General features: G+C 49.6%; 1 protein-coding gene across 4 annotated transcripts in view; it reads right to left on the bottom strand.

The window, feature by feature from the left end:
* The window catches only part of kmt2e (lysine (K)-specific methyltransferase 2E), a 33,113-nt gene extending 15,421 nt beyond the window's left edge, over window positions 1-17,692 (bottom strand). For all 4 annotated transcript variants that reach the window (XM_084448124.1, XM_084448125.1, XM_084448126.1 and 1 more), the window contains exons 1-4: window positions 16,495-17,692; window positions 5,956-6,140; window positions 709-820; window positions 106-332 (exon numbers count right to left, since the gene is read on the bottom strand). In XM_084448124.1, the coding sequence (XP_084304250.1) occupies window positions 106-332; window positions 709-820; window positions 5,956-6,026 (410 nt within the window). In that variant the 5' untranslated portion in view covers window positions 6,027-6,140; window positions 16,495-17,692. The remainder of the gene's footprint in view (window positions 1-105; window positions 333-708; window positions 821-5,955; window positions 6,141-16,494) is intronic.
* Between the last annotated feature and the right edge of the window lie 3,214 nt (window positions 17,693-20,906).

The following is a 20,906-nucleotide window of genomic DNA, read 5'->3' as shown; positions in this document are numbered from 1 at the left end:
GGATGGTGGGGACTCCCTAAAACACCCCGACGCCATCTCCGTGCGTGTGCGGTGGACGGACAGCGTTTCGCTCCGAGCTCCGCCCCCTAACCCCTCCTTTCCTACCTGCATTTGTCGCAGCAGATCATGTAGCCGTCGTCGTGGGTGAAGCCGCAGATGCAGCGGGTGATGTCGGCCCCGTAGCTGCCGTCCTCCGAGGTGCTGAGCGTGGTGCCCCGGGACGCCTCGTCCTGGCCGCCTGGCACAAACAGCCCCTCGCCAGGCCGGATCAGCATGGAGGGGGGAGGGGATGCCGGGGGCGTGGGCGGGGGGCGAGCCCCATAGTTGTGGTCCTGGATTGGGAGGGGGGCAGCGGGGTTCACAAGTTAACAACAACAACAACTTTCAGCCAAGTCAGGAAGTTCGTCGGCGGTTATGTAACGAACAGGAACGGGGCATATTCAGCGCTTTGAACCTGGATTTTTTCCTCTCTCTTTTCTATTCAATCAGTTCTCCGCTGACCCGGAAACCTGATTCTCACACGCCGGTGGCCTCCCACTCCAGGTGAGCGTTCCACATTAGCCTGCAGCCGCGCTGCTCTGCTGCTGATCATTAACCGAGAGAGGGAGAGCGAGCTCAGGTATGTAGGTCAGGTAGGGAGGGAGGGGCCGAGGGGGGGGTGCAGCCCTGCTCTGCTCTACTCCTGTACTCTACTACTCCTGTACTCACCGCGTAAGGCAGGCCGATGTAGCTGTGGGAGTGGTGCGAGCTACTGCTGTAGATCTGGTGCGGGTAGCTGGACTTCTCCACCACCACAGGACTAGCCTCCACTGATTCTGGTCTGCTGGACCGACGGAGAGAAAGGGAGGGAGAGAGAGAGGCAGAGGGGGGGGAGGGGGGAGAGAAAGGGAGGGAGAGAGAGAGGCAGAGGGGGGGGAGGGGGGAGAGAAAGGGAGGGAGAGAGAGGGGCAGAGGGGGGGGAGGGGGGAGAGAAAGGGAGGGAGAGAGAGGGGCAGAGGGGGGAGAGAAATACACATAGTTCAAGTAATTTTTTAAACAGTAACAGAGCACAGACAAGTTACTAAGCGAGAAATGGGAGTAGTTATGTAGTAGTAGATGAACAGTACATCTAGGGCAGCAGACATTGTGTTGTAACAGAGGGGGGTTGTGTTTGTGTGTGTGTGTGTGTGTGTGTTATGGAAGAAAGACTCTTGCAGCAGGCCTGAAGAGGTCTCTACACAGTCTTTGTTGCCCAGCCTGGTCTGTCAGCCTGGCCAGACTGCACTGGGCTGATAGCGAGCTACAACAGAACGGGGCCCCCTAATCTCCCCACAATAAAGACTGTTTAAACCTGAGCCCTATATCTGGAGGGGACACTCTCTCTCTCTCTCTCTCTCACACACACCCAGTCTCAGTCTCTCTCTCTCACACACACACACACACACAGTCTCACACACACACACCCATCCACACACTCTCGCACACACCCACCCATCCACACACACCCATCTACACACACACACTCTCACACACACACATTCTCACACTCTCTCACACACACTCTCTCTCTCACTCTCACACTCTCACACTCTCACACTCTCTCACTCTCTCACTCTCTCACTCTCTCACTCTCACACTCTCTCACACACACACACACACACACACACACACACACACACACACACACACACACACACACACACACACACACACACACACACAATACAGGAGTCCAATGCACACACACAACATTCACAAACGGTAACAATAACAAGCTGCCATTCAGTTCCCTGAACATATTTATACGACCGAACCGGTAAATCCACTTTCCTTGGGTGACAGGGCAGAGAGGACAGAGAGAGAAAGCCTGTTTGGCCATCCCAAGCAGCCAACCCTTATTGTGAAATGATTCATGCGTGCATCAGAGATGGGTGGAGGGGGGTTGACAAAACAGGAAGTAGGTCCGGGAGACGGAGAGAAGACAGGAGTGCAGCAGGAGGCACGTTTGGGAACATCAAGGAGTGAGGCGTCAGGTGAATTTCCAGAGCGGGAGCGGACTCGGTGCAGATAGGAGGTCCAAGCCAGTCACGGACGTGACCTAAAGACGTGCGTACGTACACACGCATGGCAGCGTGCAGGTTGGTCACGTGGAAACGACACCAAATCCTCCTCCCATCTAACATCTATTCCAGACAACTGTTTCAAGGTCAATGAGAGCGTAGCCCCCAGGGTGTGTGTGTGCGCGTGGTGCTGGCTGGGCTCGTTCCCAGACTGGCTCGCGAGGCAGCGGCTGAGACAGAAATCCGTTAACGAGAGGCCAACGGCTCCGCTGACAACTGGCGTGAACGAGGCGGACTACAAGCCCACTAATCACGCCAGACGGCCTCGCAGGTACAGTCCAAACACCGCGGATCCCTAAGAAAACAGGGGGTGCTCTAAAAACAGGCTGCGTTAGCATTTCTGTACAGCTCAACACATTACTCCAGAGTGTAGGCGAGAGAGGGAACACATGGAAATCCATACAGATTCTTCAGTACAAACAAAAAGCTCATGGCAAGATATCCCGTCAGATACGTGGCGAGGTAGCCCAAGCAGGGAAAGTAGCTAGCGCGGGAGCAGGAACAAACCTACAAATGGACGTGCCACGTGTGTCTGCATGTTAAGTACAAATGCACACCGCTCCAAAACTCTCTCTCTCTCTCTCCCTCTCTCTCTCTCCCTCCAGTCCCTTGTTAACTTTGTTGATCTAGTCAGCCCCACCAAGGTAAAGCAGTTACAGTACCTGCATGAACGTTATCCCACTCTCTCCCTCGTGCTCCGCGCCCCCCAAGAGCGCTGTGTGCCTGGGTGTGTGTGTGTGTGTGTGTGCGCAACACTTCCTGTTCAGTATTGGCGCTCAAGTGTTCAGTGTCAAACTGAGAACGTAAGTGCATGTAGGGAGGGGAGGGAGGGGGGGGGGGGGGCGGGCCCCGGGGAAGGTGTGAGTGTGTGCGCGCATACGAGCAGGAACATACACACCCACACAAACAAGAGACTCGCCACACTGCCTCCAGGGCAAAGAACCCAACCCAATTCCAAAGAGGGGGAGAGTTTCTTAACTAGGCTAGACAAGACACAGTACCTGTTCTCTGATGAATGATCTACCACAGAAAACGGTATACTATATAATCTGGGATTTTGGAGCTGGAGTGGGCAAGTATCATTCAGAGGCACGACGGGATATTTTTCTTCCCTTCATGTATCAAAATACAGCATAGCAATAAGGACGAGAAAGTGATTCAGCTAGGATTAATAGTGTTTCTGAGGGGAGGAGAGACAGAGAATGTGTGTGTGAGAGATAGCGAGAGAGAGAGAGAGAGAGAGAGAGAGAGAGAGTGATGAACGAGAGTGTGTGTGTGTGTGTGTGTGTGTGTGTGTGTGTGTGTGTGTGTGTGAGACGGATGAGAGGGGAGGGGGGGCTGCATTGTTCATGGCTCTGCTCTGGGGGAGCAGGAACAGAGAGGGCGACCGCCGTGCGCGGAACATGCCGGGTGATTTGGGTTCCATGATCTATCACAACCGCGTGTCGAACGTGTACGCACACACACACACACACACACCACACACACATTCATGGGGCCTTTCTAATCCTGAGAGAGGTGAGAGACAGACGTCAAGAAAGCTGGTGCCGAGGTTTCAATTAGACCGACGGCTAGGACCGACAGCTAATCATAGCTCGCAGATCAAGACTGCCGAACACAGGCATCATTCACACACATATACACACACCTGCAGAGGGATGAGAGGTGGCATAGAGGGATGAGGGTGGAGGATGGAGAGAGAGAAAGAAAGAGAGGGATACATATAGAGAAAAGGGGAGATATATATATCCCTCTCTAGAGAAAAAGGTAGAGAGAGAGGTAGAGAGAGAGATAAGGGATATAGAGAGAAAGAAAGGGATATATATAGAGAGAGAGAGGGAGAGAGAGAGAGGGGATATAGAGAGAAAGAAAGGGATATATATAGAGAGAGGGGGAGAGAGAGAGAGGGGATATAGAGAGAAAGAAAGGGATATATATAGAGAGAGAGAGGGAGAGAGAGAGAGAGAGGGGATATAGAGAGAAAGAAAGGGATATATATAGAGAGAGGGGGAGAGAGAGAGGGGATATAGAGAGAAAGAAAGGGATATATATAGAGAGAGGGGGAGCCAGAGGCAACGCCTTCACTCCAAAAGCGCTCCCACTCACTGCCATGGCAACGCAACATGCCCATCAACGCGCGCGCACACACACACACACACACACACACACAATACGCCATGTGTGTTGGCGCGTAGACGCACACACTCTCACAAGGCGGACGCCCGCAGCACGACACCACACACGCGCGCGAGCACGCACACGCACGCACGCCACACACGCATGCACGCACACACACCACACGCACACACAGACTGCAGCCACTGCGCATGTTGCCACCACAGTACTGCGGGCTTCACAGGGACGTCGTGGAGCGGACATGACTCTGGTGAGTAGCCCTGTCGCTAGGTTATCTGTGGACCACCAACAGCCGGGCACGGTGTGTGTGTGTGTGTGTGTGTGTGAGGCCGGTCCATCTCTCTCTCGGCTGTTCACGAGACCTATGCAACAGTAGGTGGGAGGCCCGTTTCAAGCTTGTTAACTTGTTTCGGCTAAATCTGCAGCAGGCCGGTGGCTGACAGACACCAGCAGACGCCGCGCAGACAGAGAGCGGGCGAGAGAGAGGGCTTAGTCCCGCCCTGCGAGCACAAGGGCCCGAGGGATGCTGTGCAAGCCTAAAAAAGCTCCCCGTCGGAGGGGGGGGGGGGGGGGGGTCGTGGAGCCAGCGCACTGGGACCATTTAAGACGCCTTAGCGGCATTGAGGGCCACCTGTCACTCAGCCCCGGTGGTCATGGCAACGGCCCCTGCGCAGTGCGGAAGGGAGGTAGGGACGTGGATGGGTGCCATGGCAACACAAGCCGTGGCTGCAACAGCTCTGAGGCAGAGGACCCTCCCCCTTTTAAAGAGACAGGAGCCCCTCTAAAGGCAGATGTGTGTATTGTTTGTCAGCCGAGGTAGCTTCCCTCCTAGACCTGCCTGAAACCTCTTCTCCTTGAGAAGAGGACAGATATGAGGTGGTGGTGAGCGGCTAGCTGGCCAGCGTGTTGCTATGGCTCCATTCTCTCTGGCTTTACTAAAGAGAGTGAGTAAACGTGCACGCGCTCGCGCACGCTCATCTTAGGTACGTCATTATCGGTTGGAAATTCTCCCATCATCATCATCATCATCCCTGAAACACCCGGTCCAACGTATTACAGATAACTGATAAGATCACTGATCCGGACCATTCAGAATGCAAGCAGGCTGCGTGCGTCTATATATAACACTCAGCCTATTGTCAGCTCTGCGCGGGCAGATGTAGCTAAGAGCAGCAGGTTCTGAGAGCGTGCGTGTATGACAGGACGGTGCTTATGCGCGCGCCACCGGGGATCGACTGCCGCTGCCCATAAGGGCGCGCGGCGGTGTGACGCGCCTCCGCATATCGGCCCCGATCTCCATCCACATTAACAGCCATCAGCCAGAAGTGGAGGGCATCAGCAGAGCAGAGAGAGAAAGATGGAGAGAGAGGTAAAAGGGTGTGAGTGAAAGAGAGAGACACTCAGGGCTAATATAAAAAAAAAAAAAAAAAGGGGGGGAGGAAAGTGGTTGATAGACAGAGGAAGGTGACAGGAACAATTACAGCCAGTGAGATTTCGGGGTGGGGGGGGCTGACATGTAACGGAATGTGTGTGCGTGCGCATTGCAGCAAGAGTGACTGAAAAAGAGAGGATGACAACCTACCCAAAAGTAGAGTTGACGTGAGTGACGATGACAAGGAGAAAGTGAGAGGAAGAGAGGGGGGGGGGGGGGTTGAGGAAGGGTGGAGATAACGGAAGGAAAGAGTGAGTGAAAAAGCAGATAGGGTGGGGGTGTACTCACTCTGAACCTGCAGCCATGTCCAGATATGAGGTGTCTGCTGTGTCCACCCCTACTGGGATGACTATGCTCATGACGTTCTCTGCTGGTCAGTTCTTGTCCTACTGAGTCCAAAGCATGGGAGTCCAAAACCCTGAGGCATGCCAGCCACAGCACTCATTGCAGACATCTAAGTGCATCCACAAGGCCTAGGAGAGAGAGAGAGAGAGAGAGAGAGAGAGAAATAAAAAAAAACAGGTGTTGTTAGCGTGTTGCCAGATCTGCTGGGGGGATGATGGGTTAACCATGTGTCAGCCGTTCATTCATACTGAGAAAACAGAGCAGAGCCTAACCTGAAACTATAACACTCAGCCCGAAAATGGGCTATTTCCTGCTGGCGACGTGATTCAGAATCTCAGCCCTGTGACGTGTCAATAGGTCAAGCCACAGAGAAAAGTAACGACTGTAGGTTTTCATTCCAGGAGATTCCGCTTCAGCCTTGGCCAACCATTGATTTGATGAAAGGGGAAGGAATTGTTGTAAGGTGAAGCCGGGCTTTTGTAAACTGCGCAAAAGCGACCTCTACCCACTAACAGTCAGGAATGCAGGGTGCTGCAGTGACAATGAACGGTCACATGGGGGCGCAAGAGCACATACGGTCAGGGGCAGCCATGAATGGCGGAAGGAGACAGAAAAACGCAACACCACAAGAGGCCATTTTTTTCCACAGAGGAGGATCGTTCTATTGATTCCACACTCTCTCTCGCTCTCTCCTTCTCTCTGTGAAAGACACACAAACACAATCCAAAATCCTTTAACAGTGTAATTAGAGCCATCTCGTGAGGGCCCGGACAGTGTCTGGATGTGAGAGCTGGAGTGTTAGAGCCATCTTGTCCCCTTCTGTCTCCCGCCGGGCAGCACTGCGGGTGTACAAGATGCATCGAAAGATGAAAAGATTTCAATAATTAACTGCATTTAGGTGTGAGACGGGGTGAGGCTGGGCCTCTGTATGGAGACTAGAGGAGGCGGGGGGCAGGCGAGTGAGGCCAGGGTGACAGCATTGCAAAGCTAGGCTAACTATTCCTGTCAATAAAAAACAACACTGCATAAAAATACTTAATACGTCACAGTGAAACACAAACACGGGAGCCGCTTGTCTTCGGTACATTAAGATGTATGTTTGTGGCAGACAGCAGCATGTGTCACTGTGTGTGTGTGTGCCCCTGCTACCGAGAGCTCTGTTGATAAGTGGGATTAGTGGGAGGGACAGATGCCTAGACAAAATAGGCTGTAGGTCACACCTCCATTGGGCGTGCACAGCGGGCCAAACAAAGGCTCCCCTCACGGCTTAGGACGCCAGGTCTGGGGATGGGGGGGGGGGTGGACTACGGGGTAAGAGAGAGCTGGCCAACGTCTACGCAGCTAAACATTTAATTCACGCCTTCAGCCCGCGGTACACACAATCACGCGCGGATGGGTCTGTACACGCCTATTAAATATCAACCCAGGCGGCCCGAGCATGCCCCTCTCTATTCACACAAACCTCAGTCTCTCTCTAGAAAGCTGTATTCCATCACCAAAGTGAACTGTTGCCCGCACTTGCCCGCCTATCAGGGGAACTCCTGTGCAGAGCTTCAAACAGGCCCATATATACTCCGCGCCGGCTATATTGGGCTGGTGCGTTTTTCGGGACGTGTAGATGTTTGGACGTTGTTGTGAGTACGACCTGGATCCCGGGCCGGTCTACAGAAAGCCAGCGGGACCAGCGGCTCACAGAGATGACAGCTGTCAGCTCTAGTCCTAATTAATAGGAGCGCGAGTACCCCAGAGTGTGCGAGTGTGTGTGTCTGCGCGTACATGCATCTGTTTTGGGTTGTTGGGAGTAGCAGGCTACACTGCAGTCCTCATCTCTACTTTGGGCATACCATTAAGACCATTAAGACAATTATTTAACAAGACTGCAAGAAGCATTTACACCCCCTTTTAAACAGCAGGGCTCTATCAGAACAAGGCTCTCATGGCTATTGAACAAAGGAATCCAATTGTTGGTAGAACACTTTCCCTAAACAACGGTGCAGTGGGACAGAACATTGAAGTGACATCAACCGCTTTGTATCATCTCAAAGGCTCAGTTTGTTTCGCTGCAATAAAAATCGTGTCCTTCGGAAACAGCCTGTCCGTTTCCACATACGCGCTGTTCTCTCCCCCAGCCAGTGAATCCTGCTGTCAGTGCTCAGGAATGCGCGCGCGCGCACACACACACACACACACACACACACACACACACACACACACACACACACACACACACACACACACACACACACACACACACACACACACACACACACACACACACACACACACACACACACACACACACACACACACACACACACACACACACACACACACCCTCCCCCAACCTTAGACATTCTTTTACGAGGAGGCTCTCGCGGGCGAGCGCATACAGGGCGCTGCGGCCAGACACATTCAAGACCCACAAAAGAGGGGCAGGAAAAGGGAAACAAGTACAGTACGGCATTCCTGACTGAATGTGAGCGCTGTGACGGGCTGGCTCCGCCCACTTCCTTCGGCGGGGCTGTCAGTCACGCCGGAGAGAAACGCTGCCGAGAGAAAAGAGGGGGAGAGAGAGAAAGAGAGGAGAGAGGGGGAAAAAAAATAAAAATACGGAAAAAAGAAAAAACGATCCCTCCTCCTCCTCTCTGTTTCTCTCCGCCTCCCTCTCTGCCCCCCACCCCCGTCCTGCGCCCAGTCACCCCGCCCCTCCCACCCAGCCGGATTTCTCTCCCTCCTCTCTGCACTTCCTAAATAAACCTCGGAGTGCGGCGGGGAAGGGGAGTGCCGCAGACATGGCTCCTAATTACAAGGAGGCCGGGAGAAGCCATTTAAAGCCACCTTCAGCCAGATCCACTGCCGTTATGGAAACGGAGAGAGAGAGGGGGGGGGGGGGATAGCGAGCGAGGGCGAAAGAAAGAGACGCAGCGGGGGGGAAAAAAGAGAGAGAGAGAAACGATCGCGGCTTGTTCGGGGTGGGGGGGGGGGGGGGGTGGGGGTGGAGCTCAGGGGCCTGCCCTCCTCTCCCTCGCCGCCGTCGTCTTTCCTCAGAGATTTCCCGGCGCTGCGGGGAGCCGGACAAACCATCCATCTCCCCTCTCGGAGGAAAACTCCGGTGTCTGAAAACTCCTGCGCTCGGCGGCGGTGGGGGGGGGGGTCTACGTCCTCCAGCCCCCGCCGCCGCCTCGGATCTCCGACTCTGGGTGGCGGAGTGGAGCAGAAAAAATACGTCCAGTCCACCCCCACCCCCCCCCGCCTCCTCCTTCCCCTCCTCTCAGAGAGCAGTCGGACACAGTCATGTCATTGTGTGTGGAATAGCTCTCCTTTTAAGACAGACTACACACTGAACTCAGCAGGGGTAGAAAAAAAAAAACCTGCACACACACACACAAGGCTCCGTTCGCTGGGAGCCGCCGTACGTCAGAGCTTGCTTGTTTTCATTGTGTTTTCGGGGGCCAAGTCCCGTTTTTTTCCGTCGGGGACAGGGATGGAAACGGGGAAGGGATTTCCAACTGAAGCGCTGCCCTGCCTCCCCACCCGGCCGCTGTCGGGCTGACGTGACTTCACGTCGTCCTCGCGGGCTGAGTCATCGCAGCAGCCAGGCAGGAGAGCATGCACGCTTTAACTCACGCACACAAAACACACACAGACACTCGTATATACACCGGATGGGAACGCGGGCCTAGCCCTCCCTCTCACCGAGGCTTCTGTAGTGGGACACGGTGCATCTGCCCTGTCCTTCATAAATCACTGTGTGCCCAGGCTGCCAGCCCAGCACTGGCGCTCCATGCTGGATCCCTGAAGGAGAGGCCATACATCAATACAGCAGCAGACAGGGCTGTGCAGTGTGTGTGTGTGTGTGTGTGTGTGGAGACGAGAGATCGGGCGCTGCTAGCGGCCGCAGAAAGGATAGCGTTTTTACTCCTCACTGTGATGTCACCATGACTGTAATGTTACCATGGCGGCGACCGTGGCCTTAACGCTGAGAAGCAGATTGCTCTGCAAACTGTGTAGGTCCCTCAGAAAAGACACGCTATCGCAGTGGCCGTCACATCCGCGCTCCGCAGACCGCCCCAACCAGAAGCAGGCCAGGCGGCAGACAATGGTGGCCTGAGGCCAGTTCCACCAGCTGACAGGGAGGGCAGAGAGTCTCCCCTTAAGGCTGTACTACCCTGATTACCTTTACGCAAAACCGAGCGGGTATGCCTCCTGTCACTCAAACACACAGACAACACACACCCGTTTTATAAAAACGACAATGGACTTCAAATCGTGCTCGTTGCGTCTCTCATCCCAGGTCCGCTATCCGGGGACTTGACGGATGGTCTGGGGCAGCCCTTTCCCTGCTCTGAGTAATACCCGCTCCGAGGAACCCCCAGGAACACACAACGCTCCCGACGCACGCGTGCGCACGCGCGGACGCACACACAGGCTCCCTAGTCTGCTAGGTCAGCCTGGCAATGGCAGAGGCAGCTTCACTTGGCATTCTTAAATTAGACAGGGATGACTGACGACAAACAAAATCATTGATTCACATCCAGCAAACCTGCCTGTTTGTATGGGACTCAGCCAAGTGTAGGGCATGTAATGCTGACTTACACGTAGAGACCTACCCTGGACACGAAAGTGGAAGGCAGGCGCAAATGCCGCCGGATGTTAATTCCTGCGTTTGGAGACCCATCGGACAGCGATGAGTGTGGGCTAGTGAACCGTAGCCCTGCGAGTAAGTTTGTGTGTAATGTAGGCCTATGTGTGTGTGTGTGTGTGTGTGTGTGTCTGAAGAGAAGCGGGAGGGGTCAGCCATCATCCACCGCAGGCCAAAAGAACAGTCAGATCCACTCAAGCCCCATTATAGCTGTGCTCCATGATCGATTTCACGCCTGACTCGCACTGGCGTTACGTCACCGCCGCCGCTACATACCCTCCTCTGAGCCTGCCCAGCTCCCAGCCTGCCTAGCGGTACCATGCAGTGCAGCACCGGACAGGAAGTGGTCATATACCGGGTGAGTGGTGGGGTAGGTGGAGGCCAGGAGGCACTGCAGCTGCGGCAGAGTCAGCCCCGGGCCGGGCCACCTGTCGTGAAGGTAGCTACCTAAAGGCCCTTTAAAAAGGGATCAGTTACAGCCCGAGCAGCACAAAAACAGGTTACCTGAGCCCGGGCCTCACCCCACCTTGAGCTCGGCCCACGTGACTGTGGAGCGCCTCCCCCCGCGCCGGCCGGCCTCCCCTGCGGGGTTGCGCTACACAGCGAGTAGGGGCACTGTGAGCTAGCCACTAGAGGCTAGGCATGGCTAGCGCAGCCCAACAGAGTGAAGCGAGTCCCAGGCTGACACTGCTGGGTGGATGCGCCCACAGAAGTTACAGTTACAGGAGGCGCACACAAAAACGAAGTGGTGGAGGGGAAGAGCAGAGAGTGTCTAGATTTCTCACTGGCCCCTGTTAAGCTACGGCCCACATTAGGGCCCTTGCCCGTACAACATCCTGCGTATTGACACAGTCCTCTCTGGTTATTGACGAGCTATTGCCTCCTTTGGCTCGTGCGAGCCGCCCTCGTGCAAGTGTGTGTGGGTGCCTTGGGTTGAGTTGAAAGGCAAGGTAAGTCACCTGAGACAGCAGCGGGGCTCTCTGCCACCTGCCATACGCTTTTCTGTCCCACCGGGGTGAAAGTAGCAGCTCACCCCCCCCCCAATCATCTCTGTCAACACACCGAGTAAACACACCCTCCACACAGCTCACCGGCGCTGCCAGGCACACACACGGACCATCAGGTATTTAGAGCTGGGACATGACTAACCCCGCAGGGAGAGGGGTTCCACCAGAGGGAGAGAGAGGAGAGAAGGGGGACAGCCAGCCACAACAGGGCAGGGTAGGGGTGCTGCTGTCAGGAGAAGCCATGCTATCAGGCGGGAGGTTATAACAGAGCAAAAGACAAAAGACAATCAACAAAGAGCGTTACATTGTATCTCGACCAGAGGGCACTGCTCCTTTAAGAGGAAGAGGTAGGTGGCTGGGGATTTTGTGTAAATGTATCAGCCTCTGATTAGGCACAGTAGGTCCCTCTCTCTCTCTCTCTCTCTCTCATCTAGAATTCATAACCCGTCAATGCAAAATGGAGACCTTTCACTGAATCCAGAGAATACAGGGTGTTTAACCGAGTTATGTCCAGGAACACACGCCCCATTTCTAGTCACAAGATTTGGACACAAGACCTATTCTGAACATTCATTAACATTAGGCTACTTGGTTCTACTTGCTGAGAGGAGCCCAAGCCTCAAAGCCCCCCTTTTACATCTCTACTGCATGAGTGATGTCCCGGATGTGGGAAACTATCTCAAATGAATCACACAGCAACGACCATGAATGTGGCCGGTGACTCCCCCTGATTCCGGAACATGCTAGGAAAGAGGGAGGCGTAGTCGGGGCCCTGTACCGACTGTTGACAGATGCACGGTAAAACATGCACCTGTGTGAGTATCAGACCCACAATCAAATGCGTGCATGAATCTGAGAGTGGCAGTCATCTGTGGCGGTGATGATAAGACTTCCTCCCTTACTGGGCTGCACTACAGAGGTTGAGAGACAAGCGGATGAGAGAGAGAACAGTTGCATAGTTTCATTGGAAGCACTGCGTTTCCTCAAAGCCGTTAATGATGATGAGCCTAGAAATCTATCTCATCATATGGCCTGGCGCGGGATTCTTTTCTCTGAAACACGAGACAGGAGCAAAAACGTAGGCAACTTGGCAACTGTCTCAAACCAGCAGAGACTGCCAAAGCTTGCGCCACAGATCAGTCGCCAGCTTCAGCTCGTCTCACAGGCCAGAGAGGGTAGGAGGGAGCAGAGCTTCCTCACACAATCACAGCGCTGAGGCCAGGACACTGTACAACACTGAGATAGGGGGCTGAGGCTTATAGAAAAACATTACAGCTCTTGAAGATAAGCACAGTGCCCAGTCCAGTTTTATGTACGGTAGAGCCTATCAAAATACAAGCATCTACTACTGTCCAGGTTCTAATTCCAGTATGGACTTGGCAATAATTCCAGCTGTATGAGACATAATCACATCCTTTCCGGGCAAGAAGGTAGTATAAAACAAATAGAGAAGAACTATTTACTTTGTGGTCAGATTTTTGTCTGGTGGTTTGTTGACAGGCATCTGCTCCTCTGAACTGGTGAGGAGCTGAGGGGGAGGGGCCCTAGCAGGGCAGGGGGTCTTTGTCAAAGTCAAAGGGGAATAACAGAGTCACAGCTGTTGTTTCACAAAACTGACCGTACCAACCCCAAGCCCCCAACCCCCCAAAATTAGAGCCAAGGACACCAGTAAGGCCTTTAGAAAAGCTACCATAGTTTGCAATACATGAATCTAATGTGATTTCACTAGACTGACTAGGAAAGATAATTCGCTATTCGGCTGTAATCCTCGTCTCTAATGAGAGTCATACAGCCATATGAAAAGAGCCTGTATGCTGATGGGTATTGTGACCTTTTTACTTCACTCACATCTACAACAACAACAAGCACCTTTCTCTCCTCACTCAAGCTGACCTTTCAAGAGAATCACTCTCTACTTATTAACCATCATGCTCACCCCATAGAGGTTCCCTGCAGTTTCAGAAACCTATGTGGCATTTTACTACAGATTCCCTGGGTGTTTGTGTTCCCTGGACCTCCTCCTGTAATACAAAAGCCCCATGGCTGGACCCAAAACTACATTCCATTCAAACTGTAAATGTTTGGTTTGTTCTGGTCAAGAGTCATGGATTGTATTGATAGACAAAACGTTATTGGGCTAAAATTAGAGTTAGGGGTGCAATAAGTCCCCTTTTATTCTTAGTCTCTACAAAGTGCTGCATTTCTGTCCTTTATGGAACACAATGTGACAATCTGCGTTCAATTCAGCAAGCTAGAAAGAATGACCTGTTGTACTGGTAGTAGTACTTTAATTCATTAGCAACGAAGCTATTTATTCACAATGCCTAAATGAAGCACAAGTGTGATGAACGGTATGTAGCAGATCGGGCTAATGTGACGCATGTAAGAAGACTGCTAGACAGCATTAATAATAAGGGTTATAACGTTAATGGGCGGCCGAGATTACAGGAGTGCTTGCTTGCGGCTTTACGTTACGATCTGGATAAACGTTAACGCTTCGTATCGTCCATGTCTTTCTCTAATCGTCTACCCTAAGTGCATGGAAGAAAAGTAGACTAGCATACTAGAAATGTAGGCTAGCATTGTGCAGTTGCTTGCCAGTAAGTATGTCGGCGCTGCAGTCAGCTCGGCCGATAGGGGTGTGGAGGGCTCAACACTGCTATTGAATTACCACAACATCCAAACCCAGTCGCCATTTTCCTAGACCTTTTTCTAAGGACAACGAGAAAATCGTGTAACCGGGGGACCCTCGCCACACGGAGAAAATCCCCAAGAATGCTATCAATCGTCTGTTTCACACATTCTTACTTAAGTATCAATCTGTCGATACCGTCTCTGTGTTGTTATTATGATCAATATTATACACGCTCGTCGACAGTCAAGTCAGTAAGCTAACGCGCTAACTTGCAGTCAAGGCTAGCTAGCTGCAGCAATGATGATGGCCTCGAAAGCTTCCTCTGGAACAGAGCAGTACAGGTAGCTAGCCAGATAGCTTGTAATGACGGCATCATTCATATTTTTTTTAACCTTGTGGGCAGCAAGCTAACGTTAGACAACTAAATATTGTCTGAAACTGTACTTCGTTAGACCTTAGGTGTTATAGCGCGCTAGAGATCATGACGTGTGGATACTTGAAGCGCTAGCCAACAACAATGCCAACCTTGAACGCGTTAGCTGCTAACGGCAAGTTCTCGTTGGTTAGCTGGCTAAAGCATTAGCTAACGTTAGCGAGCTAGCTAGATGTCGACGGTGTGATTTTCACACAGCCTCGTTGTACTAGCAATAATTTCGGATTAACGGTTGACGACAAATATTGAGACTAAGTACAGTAAAGTGGTTGTTAAATTGGCGTATTGCTCGACCATACAGGGGCATGACGTTATTCGCTGCAATTGCAAGGTACAATATAGCTATCAATAATGGCGAGAGATATTCCCAAACCGAGTCTGTCCCCTCCCCCACGTTTGCAGCAGTTGAACCACATACCCTCTGAATCTAAATTAAGAAATGAAATGCATTTTGTCAGTTTAACTTGTTAAAATACTGATTGGGGATTCACCGCCTTGTCTGTTGTTGGTCTATGAATTTAGATACCCTGTGGCCTAACCAGCTAGTCAGATATTTAACAGACTTTATTATAACGTAAGTCACATACGATTTAGCCTACATCTAACCTACCCCTAGCGTTTTATATGCATATTTCTGTAATGATCCGATCTATCCCTATGTTGTATATCTTATCGATCCAGCTAAGTGCAGAATATACATTTACTTAACCAATTTATGAATGGCCAAAATAGCTATATTGTTACATTCAGCACATCTATTCTTTTGTATCTATAAATCTACCTCTACGTAGACTCCCAAGTTAGAGCGCACTTGGATGAGGTAACGTTAGTGCTAACATTAGCCAGCTAAGTGCGTAACATAACATAAGAGCTCGAGTGTAGAGATTCTCATCGTGTTTAGTCACCGTTAACGTCAAGATGCTACGAGATAAGGGCTCTAGTTAGCCAGTATAGCACGTTTCGGGAACTGTTTATTTGTTTCATGCAGTTTCCCAGCCAGCTAACGCACTTGTTTTCTCTAGCTTTAGTCTGCCAACCTTTGAGGACTGTCTGGAATAAAGCGGTTATCCAGCAGCATCTAAGCTAGCTAACATTGGCTAACGTTGCCTTCATTTTGAGCAATATTAGCTCACTAACGTTACCGGAAAGCAACAACACGCAATTGCCATCCTGCAATGTAGTAAGCCACTGCAAATGCAATGTGATCTAATATAACGTTACAGATAAAACAGACAGATGTGAGAATAAACGTTTGCTTCCTCCTTGCTTCGTTGCTAACCATACTATAAGATTATGGGAAGCTTTATATTTAGCTAACAACGTAAGCTCAGCCAATCTAAACTTTAAAATTCAAATGCGCTAGCTAGCCACGTTAGTTAACGCTAGCTGCTGTTGAACGAGGAGGGTAACTTGGCCAGCTTGGTTTTTGGCTAGCTATAAAGCTAGCTAGCTTCCTGACTAACAGACCATGCAATACCAACGATACTTAGCTAGCTAGCTATGATCGATCTCAGGCGAAGTCATGCCAACTACTTGCAAATACCTCACACGAGTTATAATTTACTATTCGAATGATGTTCCTAAGCATCCACTAGTAAATAGCCGGGGTTAGTTGGCTATCTTAGCTAGCCAGCATCTAGCCATGATCTGACTGAGAAACCAACTCAGTAGCTAAGCAGCCTCACTGTAATTTGACGAGCTCCCCTCTTGAAACGTTAAGACTTAATTCCAATGTTTTCAAGGCAGTTTAAAGTGTTTTACTCACCGTCACTGTCCACTGTAGATACCCTGAATAAAGAAACCGGGGACTTGGGTGAGACCCCCGTCGCTTGCCTTGTTAGCTTCCAGTTCCACACAACCAAAACAATACTTCTGTTCACACTGCGGATCTATAACAAAGCTTTCCAAATGTTTACATTTATATCTGTCTACTTCAGAAACCCTTTCTGTGTATATTACTTTTCTTCCGTGTTTCTTAGGACCCAATACAGACTTTGGGTCAGTTCAGAACCGTTAAAATTATGCCCTACCTACGCCGACTGTTGGAAATTAGATCTCCTCTACCAGTCTCTTTTCCCTTTGCAAAAATGGCGGCCCTGGCAGGACTGCCGTGACTCCGCCTCCTCCACGAGCCCCCCCGTGCCTCCCCCCCAACCCCTAGCTTGAGCCCCGCCCCTACGTCCTGCGGGGTCTACACGCCCGCGATAACAGGGGCGCTGTGAGAAGTTCATTGAGACATGCGCGTCCACGAGTAACCTTGTTTTGTAGTTTTGTAGTCCAGTCCTTGTGAATTGGTCCCCTATCTCTGCAACAAGCTTAGGCCTACTCATAATAATATCAATAGATTAATGAATTAGTAATCAGTCAGTAGCCTACAAAAGATGAGTTGGATCTGTAGCCATCAGATTGTTTTGTTTTTGTACGAAATGTTATGCATTTCGTTCATTGGCCTAAAATGCTACAGCCAATGTCATGCTTATGTATACATGTATTTTATAGTTTGTAAAATATTGCACTTCTGGTGAGTTGTGGTGACACTTGACTACCTACATTGAATGCCCTTGTTGTAAGTCATTTGGATTGATAAATGTGTCTGCTAAATGACTAATGTAATGTAAAATAGGATGTGGGAAGAAAACAAAGTATTTGTTGGACTCAAAATAGACATTCAAGGATGTTTATGTGTCATATAAGAAGTACCATGTAGCCTACTATTAAATGCTACATTGATAGGCCTACATGTCCCATGTACAACTAGAAAGGTAGTTTACATTTTCTAAAGAAAATATGCGAGTGTCATAATAGTTTAAAATATAGCTTTAATAGTAGGCTACAATGAAAAACATGGAATGTAACCGCACACTACTGTATTTTTAAATCATGTATTCTGCTGTATTCATAAAATGTCAATAAACCAAACGTTTTTAATAAGAAATGGACGTGGTCAACATGTCAACAGAGTTGATATTGCCAGTGAAACGTCTCTCCACAGCACAGGACAAAGTCCTGCTCCACGAATACCTCCGGTGGAGGAAGTTGTTGAATTGTCAGTCCTTTCCCTCCTTTGTTTTCCTCTTTTTGGCCCCACTTTCCTCACGAGAGCAGAACATAGGCTACGATCTAGTTCTTTTTAAAACAAATTGACCGTGCACTCAGCCCGTAGCCTAATACTTGACTTGATACGTTATTATAGAAATGTAATTTCAAGTGAATTAGAGGAAGGATTGATTAGCTGAAGTCGTTTCCTCTCAGGCCACATTCTTGTACCAAGGCTCAAAATGAGCACCTAAATCCGTTACATGGCAGTAGGAGGCAACAAATCCCTTATGTAACCCTTACACAAGAGCACTGTTTTCTTGATGAACCGAGGGTGAGGAACAGGCAACTGCCTGCACCAAACCACAAACACAGTTGATGAAAGTTCGGACATAATAAGCAAAGTCATTTAATATAGAATTGAATAGGCTATAGCTCAAGACTTAACTAGGCTATATGAAGGTATGTGTAGAGACTGCACTCTCTCAACAAAAAGCGGGAAGCAAATTGTTCGCTGTGTAGCCTAAATATGAGAATGATGTTAAATCCGCAAGGAGTAAGAAAAAAGATTGTCTCCGAGCTATTCGTTAAATTAAGCAGGGATGCATCCAGTTAGCAGTCTAGAAATCCGTTGGACATCAGCTACGTCTTTGCTCTGTAGGTTGAATTTAGAACGAGTAGGCTACTACTATGGTTCCTATTCACATCCCTTGGCTCCACTACCATCCCCCATTCAGACATTGATCTGGCTAACCGCAGCCCTTCGCGCACGCGCACTAGAAATATTTTAGCTCTTTTTCTTTATTTTTTCCCACATCCAAAGCGCCAGCTTTATAATAGCGCATCACTAAAATTATGTTTGTGGATCTTTACACAGGATATATGTGACAGACGGCTGCTGGTGCTTTATGCGCACATTCTTTGGAGTAACCAGATTGGAGCATTGTTTATTGTATCTTTAGTCACTTTACTATACCTTTAAACGGGCAGGCAATTGTAGGCTATACGTTGGTAATTGGGTAGGTTAGGATGGCAAAGTGATACTGACAAATAAATTAAAGGTGGCAAAATGGATAGATCTTGTTTGACGTTATTTCAAGGATTGATATTGCTTTCAGCCAATGATGTACGAATGGGTCTGTTTTTGCAGAAATGGTTGGCTTCTGATGACATCATTCTAATATAATTTGTAGGCGGGCTTTGAGCTGCGAGGGGAGAGTGGCGCAACCGGAGAACCTGCGGAGCTAGACGCCATTAGAGGGAGGTTAAAAGCATGCTTTGAAAACGGATGAGTAATCTTAGAATGTGATTTTATTACTAAGGCCGCTTGGCAAATACTAATTTGGATGAAATAATTTGAATTGTGATTTAATCGTGCAAGCCTAGCCTAATAGATGTCTTCACTCTTTTCGAATTTGCTACAATGTTACCAGTGGTGGAGAAGATGGCGTCGGTGTTGGACGCACATGCACAAAGCGCGCATTCATGGGCGGCGGCGCTGCGCGCATTCCCGAGGGACAGCCAGATCTTTCTTTTCGGAGAATGTACTTCCTGTTTTGGTATTGGCTTAAATTGACAGACGTTATTGTATCATTCTCATGAATGTAGAATGAAAACCGAATCGTCCTAGGCTGGAGCAGTTGCAAAGCCTACGAAAATATTGTGACAACGACGAGATGATCAACAATGGCATACGAATATGAGGAATCTATTCACTTAGGCTAATCTAGCCTGATATTTTCGACAGTGGGGCCTTGTAGCTCCCTACGATGCCTAAATTAATCTGCGAATCGAGTAGGCCTACGTTTGGCTAATTTGAGAACTAGGCCTCTTTAGCAACAACGGTATCCAACCATGTAACTGTTAGTGGTAATTGATAAAGCATTGAGGATTACCTGCTTTATATTCCCCACATGTCCACCTCTGGCGTGTCACAATATTGCTTATTGATTGCAATTGAATTGAATCGCAGACTAAATGTTGGCTATCTATGTGTGACATTGCTCAGTCAGAGGAAAAGTTATTTATGTAAATTATTATCTGTTCACTGTCGGTCTCCTTCGTCTGGGGAACAGATGAGAGCCATGCATCTACATTAATTAATGGACTCACACACGGAACTTGTAAATATATTGTCACGTGTTGGAGTCTATAGTCATGTTATGTATTATTAACTTGCATATGTATTTAATCTCAAATGATGTTAAATTGTAAATAAAGGTATTTATCTAAGGTGCTACAAGTGTAATCTAAAATGTCCTTATGAACCCATGAGACGTTGGGTCTGACGGCACAATCAAAAGCCTTGGGCCCCATCTAGTGGATTAGGAATAAAACTGCACATCCATATGCAAGTATTTTCTGTAAAGATAATTCTTCACATGGCCAGGCCAAATGGAAATGCGGAGCGACCAGCAAATTGAAAAATGTATATATATATATAAATATTTATATCTTGGGGGTCGTCGTTTCTAAACGAATCAACGGTTTCTCGTTTTGGACTAGGCAATATCGCTGTTATTTGACCCGACCAGCCGCCCACCGCCGTGATACCGAGCAAACAAGTGCCAACATGGTGCACCGCGGAGCGGCCCTGTGTACAAAACGATCGTACCTTCAGTATTTTAAGCCAATCATAGTTTTCGTTGTTGCGAAGTCGCCCACTGCTGACGGAGGAAGGTGACATTTGCCGTCGATAGCTGGAACAACGCTGTATTCATATAGTTAACTATACTACCAACCATGTCGTCTTTAGGAAGGGCCGTGGGAGTCCTTCGAGCTGGAACACAGCTTCTAAAACGTGGACCCCAAAGAATAATAACCAGAAAGTATGTTATCTCTTGTTTTTTTACGCGGTATCTCACTTGCTAGCTAGTGTGCTAGCGGAGCGCTGTAAACATGGTCAGCTTGCTAACGTTAGCTAGCTAAGTTAGATGGTACCATAAATGGATAAATAGCTTTTGATCTAACTAGCAACGTATCAAGTATTTTTCTTGTAAGACCCCTGTTTATTGCATGCGCGATAGCCATTATTATCTAGCTCGTTTAGCTTGCCAGATAGCTACAGTCACCTAGTAGAGCTAACGTAGCTAACCAAAGTCTCAACTGTCCCCATCCATATAATAATATAAGCCAACGTTG

Source organism: Borostomias antarcticus, assembly GCF_949987555.1.
Source record: "Borostomias antarcticus genome assembly, chromosome: 13".
NCBI classification, from domain to species: domain Eukaryota; kingdom Metazoa; phylum Chordata; class Actinopteri; order Stomiiformes; family Stomiidae; genus Borostomias; species Borostomias antarcticus.
Note: the sequence above shows the minus strand (reverse complement) of the source record. Positions and strands in the feature narration are given on the sequence as shown.